Below are 21311 nucleotides of genomic sequence, written 5' to 3'. Positions count from 1 at the left end.
TCATCTGCCATTGCACCTCCATCCCTCAGCCCCCTAGTCTGCCACTGCACCCCATCCCTCCACCCCCTTCTGCCACTGTCAGCCCCATCCCTCAGCCCCCTAGTCTACCACTGCACCCCATCCCTCCACCCCATCTGCCACTGCACCCCATCTTTCCGCCCCGTTCACCACTGCACCCCATCCCTCAGCCCCGTCTGCCACTGCACCCCCATCCCTCCGCTCCCCAGTCCACCACTGCACCCCATACCTCTGCCCCATCTGCCACTGCACCCCATCCCTCAGCCCCCCAGTCTGCCAGTGTGCCCCATATCTCAGCTCCCCCAGTCTGCCACTGTGCCCCATATCTCAGCTCCCCCAGTCTGCCACTGTGCCCCATCCCTCCGCCCCATCTGCCACTGCACCCCATCCCTCTGCCCCCAGTCTGCCAGTGTGCCCCATATCTCAGCCCCCCGAGTCTGCCACTGTGCCCCATATCTCAGCCCCCTGAGTCTGCCTCTGTGCCCCGTCCCTCAGCCCCCCAGCCTGCCTCTGTGCCCCGTCCCTCAGCTCCCCACTCTGCCACTGTGTCCCGGCTCTCAGGTGATGCCCGTGCCAGGGAAGGGCACTCGTATGGCAGGGGCATGTGGCTCTGAGGGCAGGAGCAGACTAGACTCTGCCACGGCAACTCTCCGCACTTCCCAGCGCCTGGGGCTGGGGAAATCAGCAGCGATTATCAGCAGCCTGCCGGTCACCGAGGAGTTTTCCCCGATGATCCTAACTTGGATGCCAGTGCCGACGCACAGGGCGGGGGGCGGGTTCCGGGGGCGAGCGGGGGCAGTGCATTGCTTGTGGGCAGTGGCGCCGAGAGTCCAAGCAGGGGCCGTGGGCCAGGAGGCGGGTCCTCGCTGGCAGTGCATACGTGGCTGGGCAGGGAACGGAAACGGCTCTGCCAGAACCCCCCCCCCCCCACTGGCTGCTGGGGGGGAACCAAAGGCTCAGGGGAGGTGGGTTGGGGGCCAGTTTTGTTTTCGCACGTCCCACGTTGCTTGCAGTGGAAGGGTCTGGAAACGAGCGTCACGGCGCGAACCTGCCACTTCACCCGTAGCTTGTGCCTGGAGCCACGGCGAGGCCACCAAGTCGCTGGAGGTCCCAGCATCTGCCCATAAGCAGCAGGCCTCCCTTCCCCAGTCTCACGCCGCTCCAGAGCAACGAGGCTGAGAGCCGCACGAATGCAAGGAGCCACGTGACCAGTGGCCAGGTCCCACATGCAGGAACAAGCAGCCTCCGGCCTTGGCGGTGAGTCATGGAGCTGCATGGAGCGAGTCACAGATCTGTGTCTGGTAACTGGCCATTACAGGCCCCAGACAAATGGTTCTACCCCCTCTGTGCCTCTGGTCAGGGTGGGCTCCGTCCCTGGCCCGCTGAAGCCGGGGTGGTAGCTTAGCAGGTGCCAATCGTCTCCTTCCCCCTAGAGAAACAACATTTTATTCACAGTAATCAAATAGAATAATCACACTCTGAGCCCATCCCCTTGCCTTGGGCCTAACTATTCGCTATCAGGTGCCTGCCCCTGTGCAAGACACCGTGCAAACGCACCCACTGCACATCCAAAACGTAGCTCCTCAGCATTTCGGGTGGCTGGGGGGCAGCCCTGCGCTCCGGGATGGTCATCCTGTTTCCCAAGTGCTAAGGGAGCGAGGGGAAAGTATTTGCATTCCGTGCATGAAGGGAGCTCACCAGCCAGGTGCGAGAGGCATGCACGGAATGCAGGCACTTTCCCCTCGCTCCCTTAGCGCCTGCGGAACGGGAGGAAAAGCCAGCCGCGTCCCGGAGCACAGGGCTGCCCCCCAGCCGCCCGAAACGGCGCCCTTGCTAGTGACCCGTACAAGTGTCGAGGAGTTACTTTTTGGATCTGTGCATGTGCACACAGTGTCTTGCACAAACATGGTGCCCTTGGTCACTAGCAGCAGGGAAAGTCACTTGCGATGTCAGACAGGTGCTGTCCTGTTGCAACCCAGGTCCCTGCTGGCCCTTTCATAAGCCCCTGCCGACTTTTGCTGGAGCTGCACCCCCGGGTGCCCCCACTTCTTCACCTCTGGTCACTAGCAGGGTGTGACTTCTCCCCACTAGTGAGTGTCCTCGTGAAACCAAGGAGCACACGGAAAGTCTCCCTTCTCCTGCCCCCAGCTCCTTCATCTCTTCTCCAGGCAGAACACAGAGACCCTGACTCCTCCGAAGCGGCTGCTTTGTGCAGAACAGCAGGTTAACAGCGAGGCTGGGACGCAGCCATTGACATGGAAATGTCGCCTCTTCCCCCCTTCCCTCCTCCCTTTGTGGTGCACACACAGGGGCAAGAAAGGACGAGGAGAGACGTCGGTTTGTGGGCGATTACCGCAGCCTTTCGCTGGTGCCAAAAGCTTATCCGGGCCTGCGTTCTGCCCAGGGCATCAGCGCGCCTCGCCAAACACCCGCCCCCTTCTGCGACCCCCGGAAAGACCTGGCCTGCAAATGGGCCGGCGGCAGAGGCCGGGCCGGTCACACTGTCTGGCTGCGTCTTGCTGTTAAGCCCAGCAGCAGCGGAGAGAAACAGCCTGGTCCGGGTGAAATGTCAACCGGGTCTGTGTGACGGGCTCAGGACACAGCGGGTTCTGTGTGAGCTGCCTGGCTCCACACGCCAGCACGAACAGCAGCCACGTGTGGCCGGGACGTGTTCTGACCTGCCCTATGCCGGGCCCACGTGCCCATCGGACTCTGCCAGACGCGCCACACGGCAGTGAGAGCCGCGTGTGGCCGGGACGTGTTCTGACCTGCCCTATGCCGGGCCCACGTGTCCGTCGGACTCTGCCAGACGCGCCACACGGCAGTGAGAGCCGCGTGTGGCCGGGACGTGTTCTGACCTGCCCTATGCCGGGCCCACGTGTCCGTCGGACTCTGCCAGACGCGCCACACGGCAGTGAGAGCCGTGTGTGGCCGGGACGTGTTCTGACCTGCCCTATGCCGGGCCCACGTGTCCGTCGGACTCTGCCAGACGCGCCACACGGCAGTGAGAGCCGCATGTGCCAGCGCGCACGCACGGGCCAGGCCTTCCTGCTAGCTAGGCCTTGTCCCAGCGCGCGAGGGGGAGGGGGCTGGGAGAAGCGACACACACGCACACACCGTCCCCCCACCGCAAGGCGCTCTCGTGGCCACTACCTTGGGGAGAAGGCGGCTGCGCCCGGCAGAGAATGAGAAACCCCGTTCTTCCTCTCTCCAGGATGTGTGAGCTCGACGGTCAGCACCAGCCTGGCCGGAGGGTGCCACGTGCTAGCGAGCACGGGAGAAACGATGCCCGTGGTACAGCCACGAGGAAACGCCAGGAGACCGTGGTGCTCGGCACCCGCCAGCGCTTTAAGGACGGCGCCATCCTGCCGCCTGGGACAAAGCGGCTGCAACACCTGCTCTGATCCCCGCCTCGTGGGCTCCCCTGCCGTCCGCACGTGGCCAGGCTCTGGGAGGCCCATGCTGCGGGTTTGTCCACCTGAGTAGGAATTTCAAAGGTTTTTGCACCGCCCTCGGCTCAGACGTTCCTCCAGCCAGTCTCTCTGCCGCCCTCCGTCGGGCACGAGAAGGGCCTCAGGTTTCTTGGTGCCAGGCCCAGCTCCCGCTCCTCGCCCGAGGCCGCGCCGTGGACCAGCGCGAGGAAAGCCGCGGAAAACCCGCCTGCGCGGCAGGTGGTGTCGGGGAGGCCTAGGAGGCCGAGCCAAAGGAGTCGGAGTGGAAGGTGATGTACCCAGACGAGGCAGACGGGGAGCTCAGAAAGCTCGTGGTGCTCCCCACTTTCTGGAGGTTTTCCTGCCCCGCCCAGGTGGTGCTCAACCCCGTCCGAAATCCCCCGGCCTCGGAGCAGCTGCTGCTTGCGGGGCGGCTGCCCAGGGCCTGGCCCTCCCCGAGTTTGAAAGGGACTGGTCCCCGGTTTCCTTCAGGGAAGAGGCCTCTGGGGTCCTCGTGGGCGTGCGGGGGCCTGGGCACGGTGAGGGTGTCCCCCCTGCCCGGCGCCGGGAACCTGCGCAGCCCCTGGGGCTCCCGCTCAAAGCGGGTCAGCGGGAAGCTGGGGCACCCGCCCGCCGGGGGCAGGAAGACCTGGGGGAGGAGGGAGAAGGAGGCGGCGCGCGGGGGGCCCCGGCGGGGGCTGGGCAGGGGGCTCTCGTCGATGAAGTTCACCCCCTCCTCCTTGCTGAAGCACTTGTACAGGCCCTCGCGGGGGGGAGGCTGCGGGGAGAGGACGCTCTCGGCGGACTTCCGGCGCTTGCGGGACGGGAGCCGCTCCTCGTGGCAGGAGCTCAGGCTGCTCCGCCTGTGGGGGGGCCGCGGCAGCAGGAGGCGGGCCAGGCCCGCCGCCTCCTCGCCCAGCCCCCAGTGCTGGAGGTAGGCGGAGATCTGGCCCGTCGTCCAAATGTCCGTCTCGTCGTGAGAGTAACGCCTCAGAGGCGGGACCTGGAGACGAGGGGAGAGAGCAACGGCAGAGATCAGCCCCCGGCCTAAGGCTCCGTCGCCAGGGCCGCAGCACGGCAGCCACCACGCTGAGGGGCGCCAGCCGTCGTAGAGCAGGCCTGGGCGAGCTCCAGCCGGCGCCTCTGCTACTGCCTCGAGCTCTCCGTGGGGCGGACAGGGCGAAGCTGCTGCCAGCGCTGGGCTAAGGCTGAGAAGACCCCTGGGTGAGCCGGGGGGCTGGAGCGGAGCCCCTAGGGAAGTGCTCAGGGACTATGTGACCGGGGCATGTTGCTTCTCCCCTCGGAGCGTGTCCCCCTCTGCCCGGCGGCTGCTCCCAGGGCTGGGCGGTGTCTGTACAGCGCCTGGCACGAAGGCGGCCGGCCCCAGTGCACACGCGTAAGAACTGACTGCTGGGTGTGGAACCATGGCTCCAACTTCCAGTCCTCCCCCCGCCAGTGCTCACCATGCCTGGGGGCCAGCGGGTGGGTCAGACGGGCCGGCCGCGTGGAACTCTGTTCCCGCCGAGACTAGGACGCTGCGCAGCCAGAGCTGGGGGGCAGCAAGGCGGCTGGCGGTGGCGCTGGGGACGGGGCGTTGAGAAAAGGCAGCAAAGGCAGCTGGGCACGTGAAAAGGGGGCGCGCCCCAGCAGCCCTGCCGGATTTTCCGCCAGTCAGAATGCCGCCCGCTTTGATCACGTTCCTTCGCTCCCATGCACCCCTCCCCGCCACACCCTCTCCTGCGCCTGCTGTGCTGCCTCCACTCGCCCACTTCCCACTGACACCAGGGCGCGGCCAGACGGCCCCACAACGGCTGGGCCAGGGCCAGGGCAGACAAGGGCAAGCGGCCCTGGAGGGGCGGAATGTGCCTGGACCCCCAGGCAGCCGGCCGGGACATTCCAGGGGGGCAAAGCTGCCGGTAGAGACCCCCCAAGCTGGGCCACCACTAAGCAAAGCTCCCGGCTGCCCCCTGCCCGCTCCGGAGCCGTTACCTGCAGGTACTGCATTTTGTCCTCCTGCGCCGGGCGCCCGGGGTACACCTGGGGGATCCCGCGCTCTAGCGCCGAGAGGTTGCACCTGGCAACCTGCTCCAGGGCCAGGATCTCCCCTCCATAGCTGTAGTCGTAGGGCTGCTCGAACAGCAGGTCGGGGTGGATGGTACCGTCCAGGCTGCTCTCTGCAGGGGAGGATCCGAGCCAGTTGGGACCAGAAAGGAGCGCGCGCCGCTTAGACCCGCCGGGGGGGCTCGGTAGCCGATTCCCCAGCAGTGCCCAGGGCGCTACGCCCCCAGCCGGTCTGCATCCCAGGAGCCAGCGGGGCCGGCTCGCTCGGGAGAATGAAAATGCCTCCCCAGCCCCTGGCGGCGCCGCTCCTGTGGGCACGCGGGAGAACGCGGGGTCCCGCCGTCGCAGAGCAGCCCCGGGGGAAGGGAGCCGCGGGAGGGGCTGCGGACAGGGCTGCCGAGGGCAGCCACACTCCCCGAGAGCCCAGCGCACTGCGGAGGCCAGCAGCAAGGGAGCCGTGTCAGGCAGGTGAGAGCCCCCTCTGGCCTCAGGGAGGGCGTCGGGCCCCCAGCCGCACCCACCCGGGGACCACGTGGGGCAGTGACAGTGAAGAGCCCAGGGCTGCCTGGCGGCTCCAGGCAAGGGACCAGCTTGCCTACCATGCGGCTTGAAATGGTCTGAGTGGGTGGTCCCCGCAGCTACAGCCCCGCCCCCTCTGCTAAGGCCCCGCCCCACCACGGGGAGGGGAGGAGGCAGGGCAGCATGTGGAGCATGCCCCCCCATCAAGGGGAGGGGAAGAGATGGGAGGGGGCGCGCCCCAGCCCCCAGAGCACTGGGGAGGGAGGGGGCCACGCGGCTCCCGCCTCCCCCGCCCCAGAGGGAGGCCCAGGCGTCCTGGGGCAGAGTGTGGGGGGGAGCAGGCTGGTGGCGCCCCTGGGCCTGAGCTGCGCCTCCCTTGGGCTAAGCGCTTGCAGAGCAGCGTTTGCAGCCACCGCCCCGCAGTGCCCGTCGCCCAGCCCTGCCATGCCTGTGCAGCCCGCGGGACCAGTGCCCCGGGGAGGGCCACAGCCACTGGCCCCGGGGAGGGCACGCTGGCCCGGGGAGGCGGCGCATGTCCGCACGGAGCCGCTGGCGCTCACCTTCCTCGGCGGCGTCGTTGGCCATGATGGCCACGCACTTCTCCCAGACGGCGCGCAGGTCGGCGCGGTAGCGGTCGCAGGCCCAGAGGAAGAGGGGCAGGAGCAGGGACTGGATGACCGAGCACCAGAGGACACACAAAACCATCCAGCTGTGGGACGTGTCCGACTTCAGGCTGGCAAAGCTCACCACCTGGGAGAGGGGGAGCCGGGCGAGTTACTCGGCCTGGCCCTGCCGCGGGGTCCGCGTGCCAGCTGCTGGCGGCCGGCCCGGGCCCAGGCTAGCGGGCGCTCGGCGCAGGTCGGATCCCGGCCGGCCCGGCTGTGGAGAGCTGGCCAGGGCTTGCGACCTGCTCTGCCTCGCCACACGCCCGGCTCCTGGGCCCAGAGGAACAGCTCTGGGCAGGCTCCAAATGGCCCCACATCTAACCAGCCTCCGTGGGGTGGCGAGTCCTCAGCCTTCAAGCCAAGCACCTCCCCCTGGGAGCCGTGGGACCCGGGGCCCTGCCCGCACTGCTGTGCCCGGGGGGCGGGAGGTGGAGCGGCTGTACCAGGGCCTGCGTCGGGGGAGAGAACCCAGGGGTCGGAGGGAAAGGGCCGCTCCGGCACCACTTGCTCACCCCATGCTGGGGGGCGGGTATCTCCCGGGCCGCGTGCACCAGTGAGTCAGTGCTGGCACATGGGGAGGGCAGCCCCCCAGGGCTCCCACCTGCTGCGTGTCCAGAGCAAAGGGGCCCGGCCTGGCCGACAGGCAGCGCTGGCACCACGGCCCACGCCCCGGGGCCCCCCCACCCTGCAGAGCCAGTGCCGGCTGCAGCTGTTCGTGGCACCCTCCCTCCCCCAGCTCAGAGGCACCAGAGCCCTTGTCTTTGCAGCCGGGCGAACCAGCCGAGCGGCACACGCACCCGGCCAAGGCCAGAGCCACGTCATGGTCCAGCAGCGGTTCTCCAGCTCTCTGCCTCCGCCCCGCTGGGCACCAGACACCCCACCCCGGCCCGGCCCTCCCTGCGCCTTGCTCGGCGGGGCAAGGTCAGAGCTGCCGGGGGCAGGGAGGGGCTGGCCTGGCCGAGGGGCCCTGCTCACTGGCAGCCTGGGAAAGCCTCCAGGCACTGGCCACCGGCTCCCCAGGCCAAGCTGCTGCAGGGCCTGGCTCAGCCTCGCCAAGGCAGGCCCCTTAGTGCCGAGCCACCTCCCTGCCCTGAGCACACAGAGAAAGCCTCCCCCGGCAACCCCCCCGCCCCCGTGACAGCACCGCTGGTCTCCGGGTCAGGCCTAGGAGCTCCAGAGGAGGCAGGAGCAAGCCCAGGGAGCGGCGGGCCCGGAGGCAGGCTATGAAACCCAGGGCGGAGGGGGGTCCCAGTCCCCCGCCAGCGAGCAGGGGAGGCTCAGCCCGTGCACGGCCCGCTCAGCGTCCCGGCGTGGTGCACGCAGGTGAAGGGCGCATCCCGCCCCGGCGACCTCGGGCAAGCGGCAGCACCCGTCTCGCCGTGAGCCGCTCCGGCCCTGCTGAGAAGGCTCCAAACCAGCATCGGCGCTTTCTCCGGCAGCCTGCTCCCTGGCCTTTACAGTTCAGCTGAGTCACAGCCGGGCGTGGGAGGTTTCCCTGTGCCCGGCCTCCCACGGACCAGAGCTCTCTCCAGCCTTCCCAAGCTCCCCACGCTTGGGCTCACACCGCCCCAGCCCTGCGATGTGGGATTCCCCTCCCTGCATGGCCAGACCGCGGCAGCGGGTGTCCAGGGACAAAGAACCCCCCTTGAGTGGAGAGAGCGCATCCAAAGGACCCCTTCTCCACCTCTGAGCGCTGGATTTCATGGGTGCTCAGGAGCGGCCCCTCTAATGGTTTCCATCCATGTGCGGAATACATTTTGTTACATGCACCGAGGCACGTGCAGACATGCACCAAAAAAACAGGTTGCCGGCTGGGGCACCCTGTTAATCAGTTGGGTGGCATTTGTGTAGTCTCTCCTGGGTGCCTGCCCAAGTGCAGGGCTTACAGCAAGTGTGGGCAATAATTTTGGGGGGCCATGGCAAGATTTTGGAAAGAGGTCAAAGACAGCGCTTTTCTAGGAGGGGGTGCAGGGTTGGGTGCAGAAGGGAGCTTGGGGTATGGGGCTGGGGTGCAGGAGAGGGAGTTTGGGTGGAGGGGGTTGTGACCTGGGGCAGGGGTTGGGGTGCAGGGTCTGGAAGGGTGCTGTGACCCGGGGAGAGGAGGTACCGAGGGTTTGGGTGGTGACCTGGGGCAGACTATTGGGGTGCAGAGCTTGGGAGAGAGTAGGGGGGCAGGAGAGGAATCTGGCCCGGGGAGGAAGGGGTGCAGGGTGTAGGAGGGAGCTGGGGACAGGGGACTGCAGAGGGTTTAGGTGGTGACCTGGGGCAGGGAGTTGGGGTGTGGGAGGAAGTGGGGTGCCAGCTGCAGGCTGTGGCTGGGAGGCGCTTACCTAGGCGGCTCCTGGCCAGCAGGACTCTCAGGCTCCCTGCCCGCCGCAGCCCCCAGCCACTCAAAGCAGCTAGTTGCTCCCTGTGCCACATGCAGGGCGTGGGGGGGGGGGGAGCTTTGTGTGCTGCCCCCGCCCTGGCACAACCTCTCGGCTCCCATTGGCCACTGGCTGGATGGGAAGGCTTGGTGGGCCGGATGTGGCCCTCCCCCTAACTCCAGCTGGAGGCGATGGAGCTGAGCACGCGGGCAGGCCCCGAGCCGGCGGAGGCTGTGCGCTGTACGGCTCCGGCATGCCCCGGGGCAGCGGCTGTGTCTCCAGACAGGAATCTCTGCACCAACTTTGCCGTGGCAGTCTGCAGGCAGCAGCCGCCCCCTCCGCTCCAGCAGCACTCCAGCCATGGCCCATCCGCGACGTGCCACGCGGGCCCCCGGGGCGCCTGCTGCCCAGTGAGGGTTACACAAGCCTCGCACCAGGGACTCCCCACCAGCCACACCCGTGAAAACAGCCTTTGCAGGACTCCAGCCCCAGCCACTCGCTGGGCAACAGGGACGTCAAATCCCGCTTAATCGCCCGTTTCACCAGTTAACCACTAAGCAGGCTGCAGCTGCTGGCCCGCCACGCGTGGGGCTCCTGGTTGCTGCTGTCCGCCCCCCATCCTGGGGATCAGGAGCCAGCAGCCGCATGGGGGGCCAGCTCCTGCTCCCAGCCCCCTGTGCATGGGGCGGCTGGAGCAGCCCTCCTGGATACTGCTTAACCAGCACCCAGCAAGGGGGATGTTTACCGGGTAACAGGTTACCCATTCAGATCCCTGCTATGCAACAGGGAGGCTGACAGCAAAAATGCGCCCCGTTAACTCACCTGCCAATTGCAGCCAGAACTAATGGCAGCCCCCTGCCGCCACCCAGCAGGCAGCTCTCGCAGGAACCCTGGCCGGGGGAGGCCTGGCGGGAGCAGAGCCAGCTCAACCCACACGCCGGCTCAGGCGCAGGGGTCCTGCAGGGCGTGGGAGCTGTCGGCCCATGTAAAGGCCTCGGTGGAGCTATTCCCCAGGCACGAACGGGACACAAAATTGAGAGGTGCCAGCTCTGACCGCAGGTGTGCGGGTGGCTCCCTCCTCCCCACCCGTGGGCGCCCGCCTGCCTCCGTCAGAGCAGGAGCAGGACGGGCGGCACTCGCCTCACTTCAGCCACGCCCAGCCAGGCCAGGCGGACGCACGTGCAGGCCCCTGGCAGCTCCCTGCTCTGCAGAGTGTGGCGAGGCGGCTGCGGGCTCAGGGCCCCGGCTGCTCCTACGTCCAGCAGCCTGCTGGCTCCTTGGGACGGCAGAGTCCGGTTCCAAGCACACGCCCAACAGACGCACGGGCCAGTTCGTACCTGAGCCCCAAGCCCTGCTGAGCAACCACCCCCCTGCAGAGAGGCTTTGTCCAGAGTTACTTACTGCCCGGCCTCCCCCAAGGCATTTCTGGAGCTGTTAGGAGCCGAATAACCAGCAGGCCAGAGGTGGGAACACAGGCTGCAAAGAGCCCCCCCCCCCCGCAGGCCTCGTGAGACACCCCCACTCCCGCAGCGAGGCAGGAGCTGCGATGTAACTATAGGGTGTGACAGCGGGCGAGACCGAGTCGGGGGATGCTCCTGTTCGCTGGATTATAACTTGCCAGTGTGGCTGTTGCTCTAGCTCAGGGGTGGGCAAGAAGATGCAGGCGGTTCACCAGGGTTCGCCTCTCCTGGGCCCTGCCACTTTATTTACCTGCTTCTCCACAGGGGCCGGTGACCGCAGCTCCCATTGGCTGTGGATCACTATTCCTGGCCAATGGGAGCGGCGGGAAGCAGCGCGGAACAGGACACTACTTGCCGCAGCTCCCATTGGCTGTGGATTGCTATTCCTGGCCAATGAGAGCTGGGGGAAGCAGCGCGGAACAGGACACTACTTGCCATAGCTCCCATTGGCTGTGGATCGCTATTCCTGGCCAATGGGAGCAGCGGGAAGCAGCGCGGACCAGGACACCACTTGCCACAGCTCCCATTGGCTGTGGATTGCTATTCCTGGCCAATGAGAGCTGGGGGAAGCAGCATGGAACAGGACACTACTTCCCGCAGCTCCCATTGGCTGTGGATCGCTATTCCTGGCCAATGGGAGCTGCAGGAAGCAGCGCGGAACAGTACAGCACTTTCCGCAGCTCCCATTGGCTGTGGATCGCTATTCCTGGCCAATGGGAGCTGCAGGAAGCAGCGCGGAACAGTACAGCACTTTCCGCAGCTCTCGGAGCCGGGAACGGCGATCTGCAGCCAATGGGAGCTGCAAGCGCTGGTACCTGCAGAGGTGCAGGTAAATACAGCGGGGCCCGGTTATTGCTCACCACTGAGCCAGCCTGGGAAGGGGCTGGGCGAAGGCCAAAGAGCCAGGCCAGCGCATGCTCTCCCCAGATCAGCCACCGTCGCACGAAGCAGCCCGCTACTGACGTTGCAGAGTTCAGAAAAGAAAAAATACGCCCAGACTCTGCAGCCGATTCGTGTGCATCGAGCGCAGCGGTGGGGCCTCCCCCGCCCATCAAAGCGGCATTCGCAGAACAGCGCAAGTCACGGTCAAGGGGACTGACTCTGATCGTGATAGAGGGAGGGCTGGAGGGCACGGAGGTGCCGCAGCAGCGCCGCTTGCTCGCCCTCCCGCCAGGAGCCCCGTGCCTGGGCGGCAAGGCCGAGAGGAGATCCCCGCTGGAGGAGGGGAGGCCGGCAGTGGCCTTCTTAGCGCCACAGCTTAGTGGCACCCGCGCCACGGGGGTCCCTGCTGTCAATTTGCGCCAGGTGCGATGAGCCCTAGGGCAGACCCAACACAGTCCACGCTCACTCCCACGCGCCTCAGCAGGGGGGCAGGGCTCTCTAGGACAGGGACTGCCACTCCCCACACGCCTGTGCAGCCCCCAGCACAACCGCTCTCCGGAGCCTTCCTCGGGGCTGGAACCACGGCAGCCCAGAGCCCCCATTCCTCTCTGCCGTTTGGGCCACCCAAGAACTTCTTTTCACCTCCTTTTCTTCTGCCTCCAGCTTCTCTTCTCTGGGCCTGCCGACCCGCACAATCCGCCGCCGCTCCTGCAATGGCCCCGCAAATCCAATCGGCTTTCGCAAGCGCACGTACTACGCGTGCCGGGCAAACCTTATGGATTTAAGAGCAAACCTGACTGGAGGAAGTTAAATCTTATTGAATGAGGGTAATCGGTTTGGGCATATTGTACATGTCCAGCTGTGGATGGGTGTATTGTATTATACGTCAGCTGTGGCTGGGCTGACTGTATTACACATCCAGCTGTGGCTGGGCTGACTGTATTACACATCCAGCTGTGGATGGGCCACCGTGGCACTGACTGTCCCTTTTCTAGCTGGGAGGGAGATGCTAACACACTTCCTCCATTGTCAGCCCTTGGAAGAGAGGCGTGTACTCGTCCCACCTGTATGAGCCAGAGAAGAAAGGTTCTTGGCTAACGAGCCTGGTTTTAAGCTGGCTCGGAGCCTTTCCCCTGACTTAGCCTGTAGCCAAGGCCCCAATCTGTAGCGTGGGTGTGGGAGGATGGGTTAGTTCTGAGGCCACAAAGGGTGGGGAGCTGTGGGCGAGCCTGGACACCCCAGCCAGCCTGGTGCTCTTGAACTGGACACACAAACCGAGCTACACAAAACAACCGCTCTCAGTCAGGCATCGGCACATTCAATGTGAGAAGCCTTCACACGCCGTTCGGTGGATGAGAGCAGACACTACCGTGCTTATGACAGGGAAGCTGCCCTGCAAGAATCAGGGCAATTAAATCATCAGCTTGAGTATGCTAATTAACGAGCATGCCCGCTGGCTGACACACGTCCTGATAAATAGAGAGCCGCACTCTAGGAGGCTGAAATATTGGGGTGTGTTTCTCCCTAAAGTGATTATTTCAGCGGCTTGACCCTTCTGTGCTCTGTGTAGAATGAGCCAGCTGTAGGGCAAAGGGTTGGGAGCCCTGTGAATGCCCCATGAGCTAGTAGCAGTGGGAACGAACAGCATGTCTCCGCTTTCAAGTGACAGAACAGTTAGCTGTTCCCTTCAAAACCAGAACGTTCACCCAGGGGATCTGACACAGCAATGCACCCTGGACAACAAAAAAGTCTCGGCGGTGTCGCCATGTTAGTCTGTTACTGTAAAAGCAATATACCTCAGGGTACATCTACATTGCGGGCTTAAGTCAAGTTAAGCTACGCAACTTCAGCTCTGTTAATTGCGTAGCTGAAGTCAAAGTGCCTTAACTTGACTTTTGGCGCTGTCTATGCAGCAGGAAGTCAAAGGGAGAACACTCAGCCATTGCTTTCCCTTACTCCTCCCAAAAAGAGGATCACAGTAGTTGGAATAAGAAGCCTGTTATTTTTAAATTATTTTGAAATAACTGGCTTGCTGCGCAGACACACGCTGAAGCGTGCAGGGTAAACACAGCCTTAGAGACTATGGGTACGTCTACACTAGCCCCCTAGATCGATCTAGGGAAGCTAACGAGGGCGACCGGAATTGCAAATCAAACCTGGGATTTAAATATCCCGTGCTTGATTTGCATGTTCCCAGCCATTCGCCATTTTAGAAATTGACTAGCCTGAAGTAACTGCCCGTGTCTACATGCGGCAGTGAAACAGGATTCCGATTTCAAACCCCTAATTTGAATTAGCCGGTATTCCTCCTGCCAGTCTTCAATAAACGAGGGCCAGGTTACTGCACCCTTATCCGAAGGGGGGCACTCGGCTGTTGCTGGCCAGCAGAGATGCCCCACACTCGGCAGAACGTCCCTTCCACGGCTGGATTTTTCTGGGGACGACTGGCAGGTGGTCTGGACAGCTTTCAGATCTCCAGAGAGCCTTAACGCTGGCGGACCAGTCTCCCTTTCACCAGGCCTGGACGAGAGGCGAGGAGCGGTGATATCTCACGGCACGCTGATCCCCGGCTGAGCTACCTGACTGCGCTGACCTCCCGATGGGACGGGTTTTGCTGACAATATTTACCGCACGTTCCTTAATAGGAGGAATTTGGGGACCTGCCTTTGGCACATGCCAGCGTCCGACAGGAGCACTGAATACAGCCCCCCCAAGCAGTGCCGGGATGAAGAGCCCCCCCTCACTGAATGGCTGAACAGCTCCATGCCCAGCGGCTGCCTGTCACTTACCTGGCTGGGTTAACCTGCCAGAACACACAGAGAGCAGCCCCCTTTCCAGGGGTTCTCCTGATCTCCCGGCGTGCTGCCTGTCGCCAGCGTTGCCAGAGCAGGATCCTTTGCGGGGGAGACTCCCCGGCCACGGGTGTCACGTTACCGAATTGGAGGGAAGCAGCCAGATCGCTGCTGCACCCCTAGGTGGGGGTGTTGGCCCCAGAAATTGGTATGGGGGGAGCCATGTGGGGTATTGAATGGGAGCTTATTGTTTGCTGATCCTGTGTACGCTATTTATGTGAGTGTATAATGTCTGTGTGTAGGTAGGAATCTGTAATCTGTGTGGAAGCTGAATATTTCTCTGAATGTGGTTAAGCATGGCTATGGACAGGCTGAGTAGCCAGGCCCTGTGGGACAATGGCACTTGATGGGCCAAGGACACACCCAAAGAATGGGGTTTGTCACCTGAGAGCAGCCAGCAGGGAACACAGAGATTGGCCTCTGACCAGGTAACCTGCTGCATCCCAGAAGAGGCCAGGAAGGAGTATAAAGAGGCCATGTGGTCGATGCCATTTTGTTCTCAGCTCAGCACTTCATCCCAGAGGCAGCAGTGCAGGGATTGAAGAGCCCGGAAGACCTGTGGATCCATCCTGATGCTAGGATGCGCAACAAGAACTTTTAAACCAGCAGCTGTAACATCTCTGCTAGAGCCTGCATCGAGGACTGGGAGATTCGGTGCATGTAATGTACTATCCTTTAACAACCTTACTCTCAGGCTTTTCTTTCTTGTGATAATAAACCTTTAGATATAGATTCTAAAGGATTGGCCCAGCGTGATTTGTGGGTAAGGTCCAGAGGGTAAATTGACCAGGGATCTGTGGCTGGTTTCTTGGAACCGGACAGGACTTGTTCGGGGTAGGCGGGATTGGGTGTTAGGACCCCCCACCTGTGTATAGGCCCGGGGCCATCTGGGGCACAGATATTGCTGGGGTGTCGGAGGGGTTTTGCTCATGAGGCTTCAGGCAGGCAGCTGAAGCGCTCGGTGGGACTGGTTTGTGGCCGGTTTGGAGAGGTCACCAGTCTGGGGGCTGTAAGGAGCCCCGGATTTGAGCAATTCACCCTGAGCGGACGCCCTCAGCTGTGCCCAGACACGGCCCGGTCCGTCACAACGGGGTGCCTAACGGCGCCTGGGGAAGTCCCCCGCTTGTTCCCAAAGCCACAAGCAGAACGGGACTGTGGGAGGAGCTTTTAGGCACTCGCGACGCTTGCCACGCCCAGGGCAAGGGAGCGTTCGGGTGCGGGCAGGGAGCTCTATTTGGAACCCAGGGGAGAGTGGGCGGGCGGCAGCCTGCCCACTTCTAAAAGCGCCTCCCCCAGCCTTGCGGGAGGGACGATTAGGCCTGGGGGTCAACTAATTCCAGGGGACAAATAATGAAAAACACAGTCGGGAGTGTGGGTCACAGGGTCAGAACAAGGGAGCCGGATGGGGACACCGAGCAGAGAACCCCGGACAGCGCCCACTGCTCCTCAAAGCTGTCGATGGAGCCCGTGGACGCCGCCCAGAGGAACTCTGCCCGGAGACGTGAAGCCAGAGAGGAAGGGAGGTGGGCCCCACGGTCGCAGAGCACCCCCTCCCCCAGCATCCTCCTCCTGCTGGTGTATATTGCGGCTTTTGCTGGTGCCCAGAGGAGGCTGACGAGGGGTCTCGCGACTTTGTGGGGCCACGGATGGGGTGTGCGTAAATGAAAAGGGGAGGCTCATGGCGCGTGCTCATGGCTGCATGCAGGAGCTGCCAACTAATGTCCCCAATGGGCCGCGGAGATGGGTGGGATACGCGCTGGCCCATCGGGGTTCCCCACCCTCCACAGGTCTTAGAGAGTCCCACCACTTGGTGTCTGGGCGGACACGAGGGCGGGGAAATGCAGAGTGTGGAGCACGAGCGCGGAACTCTTGGCGCGGTTTGGAAGGAGACGGGCTGCAAATCCTGCAGCCAGCTGGGGGTCCAAGGCTGGGGAGGCCGGGGGGGGGGTGCGGAACAGGGGCCCAATAACAATAGACAGAAGGTTTGCAGGAAGGGAGGGGCGGGGCGTCCCCTCTCGCAGGGACCGCTGCAGGTAATTGAGAGCAGGCTGCCACTCCTGGCAGAGAGCCCCATGCGCTGAGCGAGCGCTCGGGGATCCACCCAGCCCCCCTGGAGAGGCAGACATTCGGCACGGCGCTTGGCCCAGAACGCCCAGGTTTGGTGATCCCGCCGCCAGCCTCGCTCACCAGGACGAAGCCCAGCGGGGCGCTCCCCACCTGCCCCATCACCCCACTGGAGCGGCTCTCACGGGGCAGCAGCACGCCTGGGGCGGCAGGGGCAGCAGTGCCAGAGCCGGGCGCATCACTCGCAGGCCAGGAGCAGGCGGAGCCGCGTTTCGAGGGCACCTTGTGCCAAGCACAGACCAGCCAGCTAGCTCAGAGCACAGGAACACGCTGCAGGCAGCCCGCCGGGGCAAGGCGCTGGAGGAGACGGGGAGGAGCCAAGCGCAAAGCTCCCAGGGCGGGCGGAAGGAAACGCCAAGGAGAGCAGCCCTCCCCGCTCCATGGGCCCCGGCAACACACCGAGAGTCCTGGCAGGGGCTGGCAGCACAGGGCAGTGCGACCGGACGCGCCTGGCACCCCAGTGCACGGGAACCCCCCCCTACGGGGCCTGGGAGGCAACAGGCGCTGGCTCTCGGTCTAGTTCCTGCAGAGTACAGCTGGCAGGCTCGCAGACAGGCCCCTCCCCCCACGCCGTGGCACCGTGAGCGCTGGGCTGGGGCAGGCGGCAGGAGCGCGCTCAGCTCGGCCTGGGCTCATTGCATTACCTCCCGGGCAGCGCGAGCACAAGCGCCCCGCCCCAGGCCCTGCACCCGGAGCCAGGCAGGCCCTGGAGAAAGGCTGGTACCGGGTTCTCGAGCATCCCGTAACCCAGGGCTAAGCGCAGCCAGCGGGCACGGCTCCGCACCAGTCCTGTCCCCAGCGTGTTCGCTCACGGGGATCGCACCTCCATGCCATTTCCCGCTGCACACAAGCCCCGAAGGCTTGGGCAAACGCAGCGCTTACGTCAGCACAGCCGCGCGGGCCGGGGGCGGAAAGCCAGGCCCTGCCTGCTGCCCCGATGCCGACCAGGCGCCAGCAGAGGTTGCAGATGCCAACGCTGTTTGGGAGGTGACGGTCCTACAACAGCAAACCTGCTGGCGTGGGCTGCGTCCGCACTACAGGCTGCCTGAGGCCCCAGGGCGCTGCCCGTGAATTCGACCTCAGGGCTTAGCCACTTGTGCCAGGCTCTGAGCCCCCCCCACCCCGCAAATCCACACGGTGTCCCCCTTCCCAGCAGCGAAAGCACCTCCTCGGGAGCCTGCAGGGCTGGCCGGGACCCTGGATGCTGCTGCACCCCCGGCACAGCAGCTTCCGAGGGGAGTGGTGTTGGCATCGGGCTCCAGGCCTCTGGCACCACAGAGCCGAACGGCGCCAGCAGGCACCGGGAGCAGAGCCTCCTCCCGAGCGGCACCGAGAGGAGCTTTGCTGCCCTTGCCTCCTTTCCCCGGGGTTTCTGCTCAGCCTTCCTGCAGCGCGCCTGCTCCCGGAGACTGACGCTGCTACAGCCACCGCGCCAAGGCACAAGGAGTCCTCCTTCCGCGCCCAGCCCATCGGCCCGGCCCAGCCCTCCAGCAGAGCAGAGCGCCCTGCGCGCGCGGCGCCGAGATCGGCAGCATGGGGTAAATCCCGCTCGGATGCCGCTTTTTCCAGAGCAGAATTTTCAGTGGGAATCCTGCCCACCCGGAGCTATTTCAACCCCCCGCGATCTGCTCCACCCGGCACGCGCTCCCGGAGCCCCGCGTCTTCCCTGGCACCTTCCAGAGAAGGCCGCTCACCCGGCGCGCTCGCCCTCTCCCCACCCCACACCGAGCAGCCGGGTTAAAACCCCACGTCCCCTGCCTGCGCTCTCCTCCCCGGGGGACCAGCTGGGCTTCCCGGCTCGCCTTTCGGACCCGCCCCCGACAGCAAAGCCAAGCAGCAGCTCTTCAGGAAGGAGACCCAGCCCGGCTCAGCCCCAGGAGGCTCTGCGGCTGCGAGGTCCTGGCTCTCGGCTCAGGGACCAGCATGCCGCTTCGCGCGGGCGTTCACTGCGGGGGGGCTCAGCGAGAGGCCAGCCCGCCTCGGCACACGGCCGGCCCATTGCAAGGTGCAGGGAGTGCAAAGGTGGGGGAACATCGGGCACAGAAGGTGGCTGCTGTGCCCGACCAGTCCCTGAGACATGAAGGGGCAGACGCGGGAGCGAAGGGGGACGGCCCTGCCGGTGGTGGGTGGAAAAAGAGGGGAAAGAAAACCCACCATAAAAAGGCACCAAGCCCCAGTGGAATCAGGTCAGATTTAAAGCGGAAACAATAAACTTGCCGGATTCAAATTAAGCATCTAATGAAGCAGGAAATATAATTTCAGGCTGCTGAATGAGTGTCCAGCGATGCAGAAAAGCCCTGCCGGGCCTGGCTGCCCGCAAACACAGCCTGCCCACGACGCTGCCAGGGCTTCCCGGCCCCCGCCTCCGCGCTGGGCGCTGCTGCCCCTCGCTCATGGTGCCAGCACTCCCGCAGGGCAGTTCCAGAGACCAGTGCCACTGAGCCGAACACGCCCCTCGCCTCTCTGGAGCGGGAGCCCAGGGACGGTGAGTGCGAGAGGAACAGGCAGAAGGACGTCTCCCGGGCGCTCGGCCCAGCCAGCATTGCTGCCCCTTCCCCTGCCCACTGAGCCGGGGGCAAAGCTGGCAACGGAGCAATCCCCCCTGGCTAGCACCTCTGCCAACACGCTCCTTACCCCGCACTCGCCCCACCTCAGCTTGCCTGGCAGGTGAAAGGCTGAAGGACACCGAGTCAGTCGGTGGCAGAGCCGGGCTAAGGGATTCAGGTACTATGGTGGCAGGGGCTATGGAAGTCGGGAGAGGGGGGCTCAACTGTGCCTGGGCATGGGACCTGCTGGCACCCAGTCTCCATCACAAGCCAAATGGGGGAAGGGCTGGGGCAGGACCAATCTGAGCAGTCCCGGTGCTTCTGCCCCTTTCTGGGGCCTGGCTTCCCCTGCCCTACAGCTGGTGGAATTCCCGTGCACCTGTCCCTATTGCTGTACCCACACGCCCACTCCCCAGAGTATCAAGGGAATCCCTCCCTCACCTCGCAAAGCTGAGCAGCGTTACCGCCTCCACGCTGCCGATGGGAATGCAGCACCAGGAGACAGGCCCAAGGTTGCTCAGGGAGGCAGTGGCAGAGTCGGGAACTGAACTACATTCTCCCAGGGCCCAGCCCCTGCCTTAGCCACAAGCCCATCCCTCCTTGCTTGACAAGGTGTCCCCCGGCCCCTCTCACCAAGCGAACAGGGCAGTGACACAGGCGCTTGGCTCCGCGGAACGGGTTTGCAATGCCCAGGCCGCGGGGGCTGACCCCCCATCGTCCCCCTGCCTCTTCATTACGGTTTCTCTTCCATTCCCGGCTCCTTGACCCTGGCTCCCCACACGCAGCCTGTCCCCGCCCCTCGCTCCATCACGCAGGGAGGGAAAGGCCCTTCCAAGGTATCGCCACTCTGCATTAGCTCTCCATTCCCCACGTCCTCCCGTTCCACTCCCCCTCACGGTGCGCCCGGTCCTGCAGGGTCTGTGCCACTCCAGGCCCCATGCTCCCTCCGGCCCTCGGCCCTGCAGAGCCGCCCTGTGCCCACCAGCAGCAGAAACCGGAATCACAGAGCTCCTGAAAAGCGCCAGAGTCCAAGGCCCGAATCCCACGGCCTCGCCCTCCCTCCGCGGCTGCGGGAAGCGGCCCCCTCTCGCAGGCTGAGAGCAATGCTGTGCTCACACAGGGCAGGTGGGAAACCGAGGCCAGGAAAGAGCTGCAGGCTCCCAGCTCCCCAGGAGTGGCGCTGGAGCCGGCACAGAGCAGGGACACAGCGCGGTGCCAGGGAGCGTGGCTGTGTGTCCTCGCAGCACGGGCAGAACACGTGGGTCCTGACCCTGGAATTCCTGTGTGGAGAAACTGAGGCAGGCCAGTCAGCGGGCCTCCCCTCGAGCATCCCCAGAGCCCTCCCTTGGGAGTGGGGGATTTGTCCTCTTGCCCCAGACCCCACGGCTCTCAGGGGAGCTGCTAGAGGTCACGGCCCTGTAGGCCTGGGGGTGGAGCAGTGGTTTCTGTTACAGCCCGAGGCGGCGATGAGCGGATCTCCCCTTCCGAGCCCTCCTCAGCTCGTCCCCAGCCAGGGCCTGGTGCTCTGCCCCCTGGACAGAGCCTCCGTTGATTTCCTCCCTGCCTACTGCCCCACCCCTGATCGTCGGTTCTTTGTGAATGAAACCGTCCTCCGCCGCAGGAACAGAGTCCCAAGGGCTCCGGCAACAGGGCACCAACGCCACGGCATGATTCCACGGCGCCGCCACACCAGCCCAAGCTGCCACCCTCCCCTTCCGGGAGTGGAAGGGCAACTTCCCAGAGCCCGGTGCCACGTGCCCCGGGAACCAGCAAGCGCCGCTGCATTTTGGGAGCAGCCCCGCCCTGGGCGAACGCTGCCTGGAAGGCGACCCCCGGACGCCAGCAACCTCCAGTCTGGGCTGCAGCAGCCGGGGCAGCTCCCCCCGTCTCCGATCCAACCCCCGGGCCCAGCCGCCTCTCACCAGGATGGGGAAGCCCATCAGGAAATCGTAAATGAACACGACGCCGGTGACCAGGTAGGTGATCTGCAGCGAGGTCTTGACGGGCTCGGAGCCATCGATGGACGAGCGCCGCTTGCCCTGCGCATCCTCCACCACGATGGCGGGCACGGTGAACTGGTGCTTGTGGGCGCGGCGGCCTGCCTGCAGCGAGAAGGTCTGGAAGAGGGCGATGCTCGTGCAGACCACGCCCATGGCCATGCTGCCGCTGGTGAGGAGCAGGAAGCAGACGCCGAAGCCCAGGCCGATCTCGGTGACGATGAAGCGGCAGTCCTGGGCGTAGAAGCGCTCGGTGGTGTCGTGCCAGCCGACCGCCGGCAGGGTGGAGAGGATGAAGGACACCATCCAAATGCCCATCACCGTGTGCACTGCCTGCTTCTTGGTATTGCTCAGCCTGCGGGGGAGAGAAAGACGGGCACTGCTTGGGGA

At 64.7% G+C, this 21311-nt stretch overlaps 1 protein-coding gene across 2 annotated transcripts in view; it reads right to left on the bottom strand.

Moving 5' to 3' along the window:
* Window positions 1-200: 200 nt before the first annotated feature.
* GPR153 (G protein-coupled receptor 153) overlaps window positions 201-21311 on the bottom strand; it is a 45764-nt gene continuing 24653 nt past the window's right edge. Inside the window, exons 3-7 of one of the 2 annotated variants that reach the window (XR_012897277.2) lie at window positions 20847-21276; window positions 6590-6779; window positions 5439-5623; window positions 3172-4452; window positions 201-1447 (exon numbers count right to left, since the gene is read on the bottom strand). Coding sequence is in view for 1 of the 2 variants with exons in the window: in XM_075906344.2 (XP_075762459.2) it covers window positions 3706-4452; window positions 5439-5623; window positions 6590-6779; window positions 20847-21276 (1552 nt within the window). In the remaining variant the exon portion in view is untranslated. Of the gene's footprint in view, window positions 1448-1768; window positions 4453-5438; window positions 5624-6589; window positions 6780-20846; window positions 21277-21311 lie in introns of those variants that run through there. The other variant, XM_075906344.2, reaches the window with a different exon arrangement.

This window comes from Pelodiscus sinensis, chromosome 24, assembly GCF_052426305.1.
Source record: "Pelodiscus sinensis isolate ZL-2025 chromosome 24, ASM5242630v1, whole genome shotgun sequence".
NCBI lineage: Eukaryota > Metazoa > Chordata > Testudines > Trionychidae > Pelodiscus > Pelodiscus sinensis.
The sequence above is the reverse complement of the archived record's forward strand: the minus strand, read 5'-3'. Positions and strand labels throughout refer to the sequence as shown.